Consider the following 16,060-nt stretch of genomic DNA (forward strand, 5'->3'; position numbering starts at 1 on the left):
ATATCAGCCCTTTAGGAAGATCACTTTGGTAGCTGATGGATGAACTAGAGAGGGAGAAACTTAATTTAGGGTGTCCAGCCAATAGGCTGGTACAAAAGTCCCGGGGTGAAGTGATAAGGGCCTGCCCTAAAGTAAGGATAATATCAGAGGAGGGAAGGGAATATATGTAAGAGGTATTAGGACGGTAGAACTAACTGGATTTGTCAAGAGATTGGATGTAGGGGTGGGGAGAGAAAATGAGGAGTTGAAGATGACATCTAAACAGTGAACCTGGGTGACTAGGAGGAAAGAATGTGTGTAAAGTACATCGCAAACCTATAAAGTACTATATGGATATCATTTGTTGTTTTGACCCAGACCTGTTATTAATATAGGAAACTCAGTGCAAAAACATCTCTACAACTTCAGTTTTAGAAAGCATCTTTGACCACTTGGATAAGTGACTTGGCTAAGTCTACACAGCTGCTATATGTTAGAAGTAGGACTTGATACTACATCTTCCTGATTGACAGGCTTTTATATTATTATTATTATTAATGATAATTATTATTACCAATAGTTCTTCCACTATTTATTTGATAACAGATTGGATACGGGGAGTGAGAGTGAGGAGTCAGACGTCAAAAGTTGCATCCCATTGGTGACTAGGAGGACGGTGGTGCATTTTTTAGAAAGTATAGAAGAAGGGAGGGTTTGAGGGTAGGCAGAGGGGATAATGAATTCAGTTTTCTACATGCTGAGTTTAAGAGGTATATGGGGTAACCAGTTTGAGATGGCCAGTAAACAACTGGAGTGCAAGACAGGAGGTCAAGAGAGAGCTTGGGACTGAAGAGGTGGATTTGAGAATCATTAGCAGAGAGATGGTGATTGAATTCTTGGGAGCTGATAAGATCACTAAGTGAAATAGTATGGGAGAAGGGAGAAGAGAAGACATAGGACAGAGCCACAAGGGACACTCACAATTAGCAGCAATGAGCTGGTTGAAGATCCAGCAAAAGGAGGCCGAGAGGAATGATCAGATGGGTAGGAAGATAGCTAGGATACAGTAATCATCATGAAAATCTAGAGAGAAGATAGTATCAAGGTGAAAAAGGTGATTGACAGTGTTAAAGATTTTGGATAGGTCAAAAAAATTGAGATTTGAGAAAAAGACATTAGATTTGGCAAATAAGAATTTATTGGTATCTTTGGAGAGAACGGTTCTGGTTGAACAATGAGGTCAGAAGCCAAAGAGTTAAGAAGATAGTGATAGGAAAGAGAGTGGAGGGCTCAAGAAGTGTAGTCATGGGACAGGTAGATGGTGCAGTGAATAGAGCAATGGTCCTGGAGTCAGGAGGACAGGAATTCAAATCTAGCCTCAGACTACTTGACAATTACTAGCTGTGTGACCCTGGGCAAGTCACTTAACCACATTGCCTAGCCAAAAAAAAAAAAAAGGACAGTCACAAAAGAGAGGAGAGATATAATCTATCAACAAATATTTAAATACTGAGCAGGAAGGAGGGTGCTCCAGGCTGGAGGGAATCGCTTGAGCAAAAACAGGTGGGTAAGAATAACACTGGTGTGTCCCGGAGACAATGAGCAAATCTGTTGACTAGAATGGAGGATATAGGTTAAGTTGTAATGCAAAGGGTAGGGGGGGGCGGTAAGGTTATGGAATGAATTGATGCTACACAGAAGTAGGTAGTAGGAGCTATTGTAGCTCCTCTTGTAAACCAGGCCTGAGGTAATAAGGCTTGGAGAGTAGGGTAACAATGAAGAAGAGAGGGTGAATAAAAGAGACATTTTGAAGGAAGAAATATTGGGGCTTGGTTATAGATCTAGCTGTAGGCAAACAAAGAAAGGGAAGAGTCAAAGATTTTCCAGTTCATTCAATATTTATAAAGTTCTTGCTGTATGCAAAATACCGTCCTGGGGAAATGCAAAGATAAATTAGACGTACTCCCTGCCTTTGATGTTGGAAAAATGATGATATTGTAGCAATCAAGTGAAGTTGATAGTAATTTAGTAAGTGCCTACTATGTGCCAGGCTCTGAGCCAAGTGCTGGAAGGAGGATATTTGAGAAGGGAAGCCTTTTGGAAAAGACTTGGCAAGTTTGTCTGGGGACCTGGTAATAGTTTGAATGTGAGTGCAGGACACCCAAATTGATGAGTCCTGCTCAAATACTAAATGGCTTGTGTGGTCTCATTGATTTGGGAGTTTCCCCCAGCAATGCAGATTATAACCAAGGCACACCTTCCCATCCTATACCAGTCTGGTTCGTGTCATTCCGTAGGTTCACCAAAGGGAATCTACTCAACACGCTGTTGACCTTTAATTTTTCCTGATATTGAGAGGCTACCAGTAGAGTCCTTGGTTCCCTGATGACATCATTTACTCCAATTCACCTTCAAAATTTCATATTTGTTATATGCTACATCCTGCTCACACCCCTGACATTTTTCTCTGTGACCCTCTGTTACTCATAGCCACAACAGTACTGATAATCCCTTTGCTTCTGGTAGGAGTTTGGGTTTTTTAAAGGAACAATGAAATTTCCCATAGGCAATCTAGTCTGATTTTCTAGTCTTGTTCAATTATGTGTCCAACTCCCATAGTGGATTTGTGTCTTCTCTCCAGAGATGTGTATGTCTGTGTGTGTGTGTCTGTGTGTGTCTGTGTTTTGTATATACAACTGTATGTACATACAAATGTGTATGTGCTATATATGTGTGTTTTATGTATACAAGTGTGTGAGTATATGCAAATGTGTATGTGTGTATGTGCTTGCACACACGGTGATAGACAAGCTGTGTAGCAGATGTTCTTAACCTAGGATTTGGGAACTTTTTTTACCCCCACTGTGATAACTGTATTTAAACTAGCTATATTTATTTCCTTTCAAATCCTATGTATTTTCTTTTATGCATTTAAAAATATTATTCTGAGATTGGATCCTTAAGCTTCCCCAGACTTCTGTGACGCAAAAAAAGGTCAGGATCCTGTGTCCTATAGGAAGTCAAAACTAGTGGAGTTCATTGGAAGGCATCCATGGGGCAGCTGAAACCACAGGAATAGATGAGCTTTCTGGGACTTCATACTACCCAGGTGGGCTGGTGGTAGCTGGGGAGAGGAGAAAAGATGAAGTAGAGGTTGTTTAAATAAATAAATAAATAAACTTGGAGCTCAGAGGAATTGGGGGGAGGGAGCTAATATTTGGAAAAGTGAAAAGAAACATTTCTTTCTACCCCTTGTTTGACACAATTTGGTGTTCCTCCCTGCTCCGAGAACTGGAAGAGGATGAATCGGCTGTTTTCTCCTGTCTAGGCTTAAGCAATACCTCGGTTGTACAATTATTTTAGTATGTGATTCTCATGTTTATTGCCTTCACTGTGCGTCATGTAGGTTGCCAGCTTGAGCTGCAGGTTGGCTCCTGTAGGGTGGAACCCCAAGTCATGCCCAGTTTGTTTGTGTCCAAACAGCTTAAATACCAGTTATTCAATGAATTGAGTGAACAGTAGATATAAGCTCCCTATAGGAATTGCCCTAGGCCAGCTCTCCCATCGCCCATTAGGACTATGGGCAGAAGCGAAATGTTTGTTCTGTAGAACTGCTCAGCTCTTAGTGATTCAGCAGTTAACAAAAAATGAATTGAGAACCCTAATTCTGCCTTTCCATTTTTTTGTGTGTCTTCATATTCTGTAGCTTTACCCAGAAGTACCCACCAGTGAAATTTTTATCAGAAAAGGATCGAAAAAGAATTTTGGTAAGTTTGCATATATTCTTCATTCACAGTGTTCTTTTTAATAATGGAACTCCTTTATCCTGTTAATCTATGATCCTTGATGACTTAAGAATTATAACCCTTCCCTTTTAGGATGCTTGAAATTCAGTTTAGTACAAATTTTGTCCAAGTATTCACAATAGCCCAATTTGTAGGAACTTAAAAAAAAAGAAAAAGGAGAAACACTTGTAAGAAAAATGTTACTTATCTTTGAGTAGCAAACATAAACCATCTTTACATAAAACCTCCTTTTTTTAAAAGCAGACAGATTGGTCTCCTCCTGCCTTTTCTGGTGAGTCACATAACCCAGACCCAGAGCAAACCAGAAACTTCTCTTTCAAATGTCAGCTTTCTGCTTGGGTCACAGCCTCTTTTTACAGCTCACCAGAAATATCTGTGGCCCCATCTGAGCTTGAATGGAGTGACCCATGATGAAGTGGCACAGGGCAGTAATTTCTCTCCAGTCTTCTGTAGCCATAGGACTAGCTGAGTTTTTCTGATTAATGGCACAATCATGACCATTTGATGATCTTGTGTAAGGTTCTATAGGAAGGACTAATGGTTTTGAAGAAGCCTTTATTTATACATGATGTAGCAAAGGTCACAGGGTGATGAATGGTAGCAGAATTTATTCTGTTTTACAAATAACTGCAAGGTACTGACTTTACTATTTCTAGAGCAATTGCCCTAGGGTAAGTTAAACTGTGAGAAGAGAAAGAAGTTCATCTGTTTGGTTTTTTGTTTTTTTTCTTGGTGGGGTTCAAGTTTAGAATGATAGTTTAAGCTCTAAAAATCAAAGTGTCCATTTATGTAGTGACTTATCATTTATGAAATGGTTATACACCTTTAAAAATTCTCTAGCACTAAAACTTGGGGCCCTTTTGATGGAGGGGGTGTTGAAATTTTTATCCACAAGAATGAGTAAGTTTTGAAATCATTTTTCCCTATTGCTGAGCAACCTCATGTGTAAATGCCAGGCTTGAAGTTAGCTGTTTTGGGCACCCTGAACAAGCATTAACATTGATGCTTCAACTGGAGTTTGTACGTGGAAAACACCCAAAGTTGTATAAACTCATAATCCAGTTTTCACTGTCAAAGATAACAAACCTTTTCTGCTGCTACCTTTAGATAAATTTACCAAGAAGATTTGTTTCTTTTTTATTGTTGATTTCCTTTTCCTGGTGAATTTTTTTTCCTCTTCCGGAAGCCCTCAGCGTCTATCTGTTTTCCTTCTATTAGGAATGCTTGCTTAATGGGCTGAATATGATAAGAAGAAAATGTTCTGGCGGCCTAGCTAAGTAACATAAAGCACTAAGTGCTCCTGATAGAGGAGAATTACTCCATTAAAGTAACTCTGGTGGGTTACTGCCAAGGCCAAGGGACCTTCTCACAATTTCATGCCACTACTGAAGTTAATGAAATGCAGGATGCAAGCCTGTATAATTCTTAAATACAATACATGGCTTCAGGTTCTAGACTGTTGACTCTGCAGTTTAGATGCAAAAATGGCTGTATAATGCAAGGCAGTTAGGTGGTGCAGTAGGTAAAGCACTGGGCCTAGAGTCAGGAAGACCAGAATTCAAATATGGCCCCAGACACTTATTAGCTGTGTCACCCTGGGCAAGTCACTTAATCTCCATCTGCCTCCATTTCCTTAGCTGTAAAATGGGAATCATAATAGCATCTACCTCCCAGAGTTATTTTGAGGATTGAATTAGATTATATTTGTAAAGCACACAGTGCCTGGCACACAGCAAGCGCCTAATAAATACTCTTTCCTTTCCTCTTCCCTTCTCCATAGGATAAGTTTACATCCATTGCCTTGTTGAGAAAAGGGCTATTTTTAAAGCCTAGATCATAGGTTTGGAGCTGAAAGAGACTATGAAAGTTATCTTATCCAACCTCTCTTCACTTTAAAGAGGAAAAAATTAAGACCTGGAGAGAATAATCCTCTTTTCCCTCCCACCCCAACACACACAATTTACACAGGAGGAAACTGAGGCCTGGAGAAAATGGTTGACTTGCACAAGGTCAGACAGATAAGTAAGAGAACCAGGATTTGAGCCCAAGTCATCAGACTCCAAATTCAGCAGTCTCTCTGATGTACCATTCTTTTTCTTTTTTTTTTTTGTATTTTATTTTTAAGCTTTAATTTAGTATTTATTTTTCCCTAGTTAACACATAGAAACAATTTTTAACATTTGTTTTTAAAACTTTGAGTTCCAAATTCTCTCCCTTCCTCCCTCCCCACACCCCTTCATTGAGAAGGCATGCAGTTCCATATAGGTTATACATGTGTAGTCATGCAAAATATATCCATAATAGTCATGTTGTGATAGAAAACATAGACAAAAAAATGCTCAAGAAAAATAAAGAAAGTAAAAAAGAAGTATGCTTCCATCTGTGTTCAGACACCATCAGTTCTTTCTCTGATGGACAGCATTTTTCAAGTCCTTCAGAATTGTCTTGGATTGTTGTGTTGCTGGGAATAACTAAGTCATTCACAGCTGATCATCTTAGTTACTTTGTACATGGTACATTTCACTTTTGATGCACCATTCTTTTAGCTTTATTTAAAAAAAAAATGTTAGACTTAACAGGGTTGAAAGCAACTCCAAGATCATTTAAACAGAGATAATAATTCCTGCCCTGATTATCTCACCAGGTGGATACATGGATGAAATGAGGTAATAAGTGTAAAATCACTTTGTGAACTTAAAGAGACTGAGACCAAAATAGCAATTCCATTCTAAAGGGTAGTGTTGTTTTGTTTTTTTTTTTTTTGGTAATCCCTTTCTCATTTACTTTTTTAGTACTTCTTTCTCCTAGTCCCCCCCCCCCAAAAAAAGCATGAACCAGTAAAATTAATTCAAATAAAACGTAGAACTGATTGATGATGACAAACTGTACAGCTTAGTAGGGTAGTGAAAGTAGCACTGCACTGGGAGCCCAGATGACATATACTCTAGGCCTCAGTTCTCCAAATGCAGGACTAGATAATGCTACCTTTCATTTGTATATCTCTTGATGGTTCACAAAGTACTTTTATAGTCATTACCTTGTATCCCCCCTATGAGATAGGGTAGAAACTATTATCTCTGTTTAGGTGATCTGTTTAGGTGTCTCTTTCAGCCGTGTAATTCTATGATTCTAAAAGGTTATTATGAATGTTTTATTACTAGTGAGCAAATTTAAGCACATTCTAAGTTAACCTCTCTGGATTGTAGTTTCTCCCTCTGTAAAATGCCCCATTTGGACCGTTTGTCCGCCAGGGTTCTTCATGACATGTGGTGCGATGAAGAGAGCACTGGATTTGGACTCCGAAAACTTAGATTTGAACCTTGGCCCTGTAACTTACTGTCTGTGTGGCCTTGGACAAGTCACCTAAATTCTTTGGGCCTGTGTTTCCTCATCTGTAAATTGAAAGGGCTAGACTAGATGGTCACTAAGGTCACAAATTTGAACTTTGACTCTCTAATCCTTTCCCGACTCAAACATTCTGTTGTTCCATGATTCTAACATGTGAGCAATCAAACCTGCTCCCTAAGAATGATAATTCAAAATCATTAATAAAACATATATTTATTAAGATAGGTATTACGTTCACCTGCTCTTCCTCATCACCATAATAAAATAGCTGACATATAATGCTTTAAGATTTTCAAAACACTTTTTTCACGACAGTCGTATGAAGGGGGGATATGAGTATCTTTGTCCCTGTTTTACAGAAGGAACTGAGACCGTGATATTTAGTGGCATAGCTAGGAAATGTCTGAGCCAGGATAAATAGATCTTCTGACCCCAAGATCAGTATTCTTTCAGGTATACCAAACTGCCTTTTAGCTTTTTCTTTTGGGGAGGGGGTGTCGAGAGAAGGAGGAGTGGTTGAGAAGGGATGTATATTGAGCAGAACAGGAGGGGCATAGGTGACCTAGAAATTTTGTCAGGGAACTTTTAAATGAAAGGAATTAAACTAGTGTCCTATAAGAGAATGAAAATCAGAGTAGAACATGGCAATTTCACTTTTTTTATGATTACACCTGTCTGGTCCCTGCTTTGTTCCCATACCTATTCCCCAAGCACAAACACACAATATGGCATTAATAGCATCTTTTCATTCAAATGATTTGAAGGAAATCAGCCCCGTGTTTCTGGTGGCTTTTAATTTTAGGAATTTGGCTGTTATTGAAGCCCTGTCACAGCACAGTAACTACATAATTCTATCACTTTTTAAACAGCACATAGTTAGATTCTACATAGGATTTACCTTATCATGGTGATAATCAAGCAGCCGGTGGTTTTTTGGGTTTTTGGGGTTTTTTTTTATTTTTTTGGGTTTTTTTAGAGCTTCAGCCTATGAATAATCCTTATTGTTTGCTTATCGACTTGTTCTTAATTTTTTTCCTTGGTGAATTCTTGTAATGGAAGCCTCTATTTATCTAGCACAGACATTCAATGCATGACTCATATCTTGCCCATTCTGTGCCTTCTAATGAAAGTAATTGTTAGGTTTTCTACAGATGGTTATGCTGTCCCAGCATTACTCAGGGTATCTCATGTGAACAGAATGCTGTCATGATGTAAGGTTCTATAAGAGAAAGAATATTTGTGAATTTGTAACACCTACCTTCCTGAACAATTACCTGAGTAATGTCTTTGGGTTGTTTTAGAGATTGTTGAGATACTTATGCTTGCTTGCTCTGGAGTAGAAGTAAAGGTATTACCTAAAATATCTTTACCCTCCCATCTTCCCTTCCCACTTCTCCCCCTTCCCGTCCCCACCCATCCCCACCCATCCCCATCCCCAGCCAGCTGCAAAAGCCAGTTTGTGAAATCTGTTTTCATCTGATTTCTTTGGTGTTTTCTGTAAATATTTCATACAAACTGTCCTAATGCAGATAACTGGAGGAGCAGGGTTTGTGGGTTCTCATCTTACTGACAAACTAATGATGGATGGCCATGAGGTTACAGTTGTGGACAACTTCTTTACGGGCAGGAAAAGAAATGTGGAACATTGGATCGGCCATGAAAACTTTGAGCTAATTAACCATGATGTTGTAGAGCCCCTCTACATTGAAGGTGAGTGAACATGTCTTATGTAGTGATGCTTCTGGGTAGAGTTTTCATTTGGGGGGAAATATTTATTGTTGTGTGTGCATTCATGCATCCTATCCTGTTGCTAATTGCTAAAAAGCATAAGCAAGTTTACATTAAATTTGCAGTTAATTAAGAGGTTATTTTTAAATAGCCTGTCACCATATTCTGTTTAAATATAAATTTCTGGACAGTAAAGATTGTTTCATTTTTTGTGTTTGTAGCCTAACCTCCTAGCATAGTGTCTGGTGCTTAATATGGTGTTAATAGAGTAATTATAAAATAATAATAATAAAACAAACCAATCAAATAAGTGGCAAGTTGAAATTTGTGTGTCATGTAAGACTTGTGTTTTGTAGCCTATTACCTATGAATAATGTATAGAAAAGAATTGGGAGTTGGGAGTATCATGGTGATTCAGATTATTTGATTTCTTAGCAATCTGTGTGAATTCTTACTCCATTTGCCATGTATCGTTATCAGCTCATGTCTTATACATAAGAAAAAAATATATTTTTTTTTTTTTGTTGGCCTTTTCTTCTTCCTTCTCCCCCTCTCCACACACGCACACGCACACACCCACTTTGGGCACTTGAAAGAAGTTGAGGTTTGGGATATGTCCTAAAGAAGTCTTTAATTCCTTCCAGGAACTGCCAACAAATGATTAGTGGTCTCTTTAGGTTAGCACAGGCATGGTGCAATGAAATATGTTGGTAGCTACCAAGACGTTAGCACTTTCAGATTTATTTGACAGCTGGTAGTTTTGCTTTGTTCCTTTCCTTCGTCAGGGTGGGAGAGAGTTGGGAGATAAAGGAGGAAAATCTCATCTTCTTCACCCCCCAAAAGAATACTTGTAATTAGCAAAAAGTTTTTTATAATCCTTTCTTCCCCCTTACAAAAACTAGTGTGAGCATGTTTAAAAACATTCTTTAGCCTTGGAAAGTTTTAGATTTTTTTGTTGGTGTTTGTAAGTTGTTTGGATTAATGAGGTAGTGATTACACTATTTCATTCTGGCACATCCAGAGCATATGCCTCGTGCAATTCTTCTGTGAAGATTTCCTTCAGCCATGCATGAAGGCCATTTATAGATGAAAAGATGCCTGGAATTTTAGAATTTATAGGTTATTACAATTATGTTTCAAAAGCAAAGATTTTAGATGGATTTCTCTTTGTTTCTTTTGATTCCTTATTGTACAAAGAAACAAACAACTGCACTAAGAATTTGGTGTGGAGTCAGAAAGAAGGAATACTTAATTAGAACCTTGGTAGGTAAGACAGGGTTTTGGTGACTGAGTGAAGGATGGTAAAGAATTAAAATAATTAATATTTGGGAGGTCAGTGATGCTCTTGTCTGACCTCTGCTCATTGCTGGGAATTCAAAGATGAAAAAGACATAACCAGCTCCTCCTCTCAAGGAGTTTATTGTTTAGTAGAGGACATAAGACAAAGACAGAAATAATAATGTTTGTTTGAAAGAGCATCTTAGCTAATATATGATTAGTTCATAGGAAAGGACAGATTAAGTTGTTTTTTGTTTGTTTTTTTTTTGGCTAGGCAATGGGGTTAAGTGTCTTGCCCAGGGTCACACAGCTAGTAAGAGTTATGTGTCAGAGGCCGGATTTGAACTCAGGTCCTCCTGACTCCAGGGCCAGTGCTCTGCACCACCTAGCTGCCCCATGACACAGAGTAAGTTTTATGAGAGGTTTGAGAAGGAAGAAATTACTTAGAGTTAGAGGTAGATCTTGAGGAATGGGAAAAATTTCTACAAATGGATGTTGGGGGTCAGAGTTTGGAAAGGTCACTGCAGGCATGAGGCATAGTGAATGAAAGTAGAGAGGGTGGGATGAACTTAAGAATGTTTGGTTTGAGTCGTTGGGATGGAGAATAAGTGGAGGTGAGTGATAAGTCTGGAGACAGGTGGGGACTGAATTGTAGAGCGCTCCAGGGGAAAGCCCACTCACCTTAGATATTGATGTAAAGTGGGGAAAGTAGGGGGGCGTGCGTGTGTGTGTGTGTGTGTGTGTGTGTGTTTTCTTTCGTTGCTGACCTATACAATGACCAGGGTCGATATAAAGAGGAATATTGATGAAAGACTTGGACTATTAATACCCGAGTAATCATTGTAAGAGGCCAAAAATAATGTTGCCAAGCATACCATAATATGATACTTTAAGAATCTGAGTTGTGCTCTTTCATGGAGCTTGTAGAGTAGAAAGAATACAAGACTTCATTGTCAGAATACAGAGGTTAGAAGCCTGCTTCTACCTATTGAGTCACTATGTGACCTTGGGCAAGTCACTTCATTTCTTGGGGCCTCAGTTTTCTCATCTGCAAAATGAAGGGAGATTTCTGAAATCTCTTCCAGACTTAAATTGTTTAAGTCTCATGCTATGGTTTTAATCATTTAACTTGGGGATTTCTTAACTCTAATTTTCACATCTTAAATATGAAACGCAAAGACCAGTTGCTAGAAGGCAAAGATTGTATCTTTTTAGAATCTTTGGATAATAAAATGGTATAGCTTAAAAAACCTTAGAGATCACCTGTTCCACTCCCTCACTTCACAAGGCTATATGCCAAGAGCCAAAATCCTTTTCTCTGTAAGTTCTCAAAAATTACTGTTACCATAATTATGAAAAAGAAATTTATTTAAATGCCTAATTGCAAAGGGTACCATGTAAAAATCAAACAGTTTTATCCTCTGAAAAATGAGGGCATTGAACTTGATTATATTTAAAGATCCCTTTTTTCTGATTCTGCTATTCTATAATTCTAAGTGAGAATTGAAAACTTAATAGCCCTGAAATGTGGTCCAGCAGTGCTTTTTGTATTCAGTGGATGTGAAGTAAGATTTAACTGATTTGGGGCAGCTAGGTGGCGCAGTGGATAGAGCACCGGCCCTGGAGTCAGGAGGACCTGAGTTCAAATGTGACCTCAGACACATAACACTTACTAGCTGTGTGACCCTGGGCAAGTCACTTAACCCCATCGCCTAGCCAAAAAAAAAAAAAAAAGTTAAAGATTTAACTGATTTGAAATCAAGCAATCCCAAATGCTTAGGATAATGAATCTAGAGTTTGGAATGGACCTTGGAGGCCAATCACAGGTCAAAAGATAAAGCAAAGTATTTCCCTTTTTCTGCTAAAAGAAACTTAGTTTTTCCACTACCTTACAAGCTCTCAAAAATCCCCTTCATTTTTGTTTTGTTTTTTTTTTCTCTCAAGACTATTGTGGGACTTTTGTTACTAGCATAAGGGAGGCGTGCGTGTCTGTGTCTGTGTCTGTGTCTGTGTCTATGTTCATATTTTTGGACTGGACCTGTTGGAATGCAAATTCCTAATGAGGAAACTCACTCTCCCAGTGCAAATCAGCATTTTCTCTAAAGTTACATCTTGAGTAGTTGCCTGGGACCCTGACAGGTTAAGTTATTTGTTCAGGGTAGCACAGCTAGGATATATCTTTGAGGCTAACTTTCTATCGTGACTGTGCCATGCTGGCTCTTCTCTATGTATTTACACAGATATATGTATATTCTTCTGTGGATGGTACTGCTGCATTAGTAGCCTATCCGAGAATAAGGTGCTGGATCCTGAGGTTTTTTTCCCACTCTTGTATTTTTTAAAAATTATGATGCCATATTTTACTCTACATTCAGCCATTCATGAATGGAGCTTACTGGCTAAAGGGAGAATATGAAATTTCTTCCTCGTTTTCAGAGGCACACGCCATCTCAAATTTTAATTAGCCCTCTTGCCATCATTGTGGAAGTAAAGTAGCTTGGATGTCTGGCTGGAGTTTTAATGGTCTCTGGCATGGGGGCTGAGCTGAGGCTTTCAGCAGAGGAATCAGTGGGGTGTTGTGCAATAGACCATCTATTTTTATGTATGCCTTCTCCCTGCATGATAGGAAATAAGCTGATTTTACATTCTGGACAGTAGCTCTGGTGGGATACTTGGAGACATTTTCCTTTTCAGTTTCTTGCAGTTTTCTTTCCAGATTTTAATAAATGCTTTGTTTGCATAGACCTTAGGCATCGTTAAAGCATACTCTAAAAGAAACCAGAAGGAATCCATGCATGGTCACGGACACACACACACACACACACAGACACACACACACACACACACCCTCACCCTCCATGCATCCCACTCTTGCCCTGATGTATTGCCAGTGCCTCGGCAAGGCATGCCTCTCATGTCTGTGTGGTCTACACCAAACCTTTTTCCTTACCTCCTCCCCTTCCCTTGATAGTATAAAGGGAACAAAACTCCTGTGTTCTTACAGTGTTTTCTGAGCTATTTTTGGCAGTTCTCTGAAAAGGTAAAAATAATTATGTCTTTAAACGGGGTTAACTACACTAATTTAAAATTCTTCAGGCTCATTCCCTGAGGATCATAATTTTGCTAGCTGAGATTACCAGACATTGCAAATAGGCAGTGCTTATGGAAGGTTCACTTAGCGGTCAGTATCATTGAGGGGAAGGAAACTTGTAGCGAATGACTAGGACATACCTGTCTTTTGCCTTCTGCTTCCATCCTTCCCTCCTCCCCACACCCCATCCTCCACCAACCTACTTTGGAATCATTTTTCATTTTTATTACAGGCTGAAGTATAAACAGTTGACATGCTATAGAGCTAATTCTAGACTAGCAGAGTTAACATTGCTGCTTTATTTACATTCCAGTTCATTGCTATTAATATGATTTAGTGTTTACATAGAAGTAGCTTTCCTTGATGATAATTTGAAGGGTTTTTTCTTTTCTTTTCTCATTTCTCCACTTCATAATCCCTTAAGAAGTTAATTCATCAACTAGAGCTAAAATAATGTCCTTTTTAGGACAGGACCTGGGGTAATACTGTCATCTTTTGCTCTTTTACCTGTAAAACTACAGAGGCAGAGAAAGTTACGTTGGAAAAGAAGGGTTGTTGTTGTTTGTCCTTCATTCTCGAAGAGGACCATTGACATCACCAGAGTGAAGTCTTGCCCCTTTCTTGTCCTAAAAATAGGTTGTATGAAAAGGAAGGGGATAGAGAATACTCTTTATATTTATCCACCCAACTAAGGAATAACTAAACTAAAGGAAGATTAGCAATAATTTCCACAATTTCATAGGAAGCTCGTGCCTCGGAATTCATGGGAGACAAAATCTAAGAAAAGACACATCAAAAACAAGGAGGGGAGGGGAAAAAAGAAAGCAAAGAAGGAGTGTGGAGAGGTGTCAGTGTTACAGTGGAAAGAGTACTATGTTTGGAGTCAGGGACAACCTAGGTTGTCATCATATCGCCAGGTGATGGAGTATCCCTAGGTGAAGTCAAGTGACTTCTCTGAGCTTCAATTTTCTTATCTATAAAATGATGATGGCAGGATCATAGATTTAGAGATGGAGGGGACCTCAGAGACTCACTGATCCACCCCTTCATTTTACAGTTTAGGCAACTGAGGCTCAGAGAGGTGGTGACGGGTGTAAAGTTGTCCAGGTTGCAAACATCTGAGGTAGGTTTAAAACCCAGGTCCTTGCCTCTCAATAATAATTGTAGCAGTTAACTCACAGGATTGTTGTGAGGATCAAATGAGATAATAATGAATTTTAAAAATCACTCGGCTAACCCTAAAGTGACAGTTTTTTGGGTTTTTTATGGTTTTTGGTTTTGTTTTTAAATTTTTGCTTCTATATTGCTTTCAGATTCCATCTTGAACAGGATGGATAAAAACTGGTTTGTTTAGATTTTTGCTCAGCGCCATAGGGGTGCTTTCTACAGTAGTTAGGGAGCGGGAGCAGCAGCCACAACATTGCCATTCTGCCCACTAACAAATAGAGAGGTGAGAAATCACGACTTGAATAGAGCGTCAGCTAAAAAATTGCCCTTCTATAGTTTATGCTGAAGACTCGTTCAGCAAGATGTCAGATGATCATATGGTTCACCCACGTTCTCAAGGCCAACATGTCAATAGTTTGTCACCAGTGTGATATTTAGGGGAAAGTTATCTTCCCAACAGGCTTTGTTGCTTTTCCTTTATTCCTTTGAATGTATTATTACTTTAAACATATGAAGGGTATTTAATATTCATTCTGCAATAGTATTTTTATAAATCATAAAATCAGAGAGTTGCAAGAGACCTCAGAAGCCATCTACTCCAACACTTAGATGAAAGGAACCCTTGTCATTAACATATCTTACAAGTGTCATGCAGCCTCAGTCATTTATACAGAGGATCAGAAAACTTTTAAGAGCCAGATCTTAAAGGAACAGAAAGGAATCACTTTGTAAATTGGGGTGGAAAGCAAGCCAGGCTGTTAGATCTGCCCTGATTTTATACCAAAGTTTATCATTAAGACTCATGGTAATTTTTAAAAACTTCAAATACAAATTCAGTCTATATTGAGAGCCCGTAGAAGGCAAGTGGGGCATGACAAGTGAGAATGATATGGAATATTTGTATTGTAATTGAAATTGTAAAGGAAGCTACTTATATGATGAAACCAAAATGTTCTAATACTCAGTCTTACTTTTAATTATCTGTACAGTTAAGCAAAAGAATGGGCAGCTCGGTGGCACAATGGATCTAGTGCAGTGCAAGTCAGGAAGACTCACCTTCCTGAGTTCAAATCTAGCCTCAGACACTTATTAGTTGTGTGATCCTGGGCAAGTCACTCTACCTTGTTAGCCTCAGTTTCCTCATCTGTAAAATGAGCTAGAGAAGGAAATAGCAAACCACCAGGATCTGCCAAGAAAACCCCAAATGGGGTCACGAAGAGTCAGACACGACTGAACAGCAACAAAAGCCAAAGAAGACAGATAAGTAAAACTTGCGTTCACCCCATAAGCTGAAAGCAGCCCACTTTGGAAGAAGCCAGTCTGTTAGCAAATAACCTTCAGAATTGAGTAAGCAAAAGTTAAACTCCATGAAAGCTTCTTTCACTTAATTGTTCTTGAACTCGGTGCCCAGCCCCCCCACTTTTTTTTACTCAAAAAAAAGTATTATTTTTTAGTTTTACATAAAATAAAAAAGTCTTTTCACTGAAAAAAAAGTATTATTCAACTAACTTAATTGGGCTGGTTTTTTAAAAGCCCCATTTCAAAATTTCTTCCTGTGCTTGGGCAGGTTCTGTCTTAGAGTTTGCATATGGGCTGGTTTATGCCATGGGGAGACTGGATTTTTTTGCTTGGTTTCTAATGAGCAAGAATGTCATATGAAAAT

At 38.7% G+C, this 16,060-nt stretch overlaps 1 protein-coding gene across 2 annotated transcripts in view; it reads left to right on the forward strand.

Annotated features, from left to right (window-relative positions):
- LOC114046228 (UDP-glucuronic acid decarboxylase 1) overlaps positions 1-16,060 on the forward strand; it is a 148,350-nt gene that overhangs the window by 73,479 nt on the left and 58,811 nt on the right. For both annotated transcript variants that reach the window (XM_027866468.1, XM_027866469.1), the window contains exons 5-6: positions 3,686-3,746; positions 8,663-8,843. In XM_027866468.1, the coding sequence (XP_027722269.1) occupies positions 3,686-3,746; positions 8,663-8,843 (242 nt within the window). The remainder of the gene's footprint in view (positions 1-3,685; positions 3,747-8,662; positions 8,844-16,060) is intronic.

Source organism: Vombatus ursinus, unplaced genomic scaffold, assembly GCF_900497805.2.
Source record: "Vombatus ursinus unplaced genomic scaffold, bare-nosed wombat genome assembly UNPS02014781.1, whole genome shotgun sequence".
In the NCBI taxonomy this organism is placed as follows: domain Eukaryota; kingdom Metazoa; phylum Chordata; class Mammalia; order Diprotodontia; family Vombatidae; genus Vombatus; species Vombatus ursinus.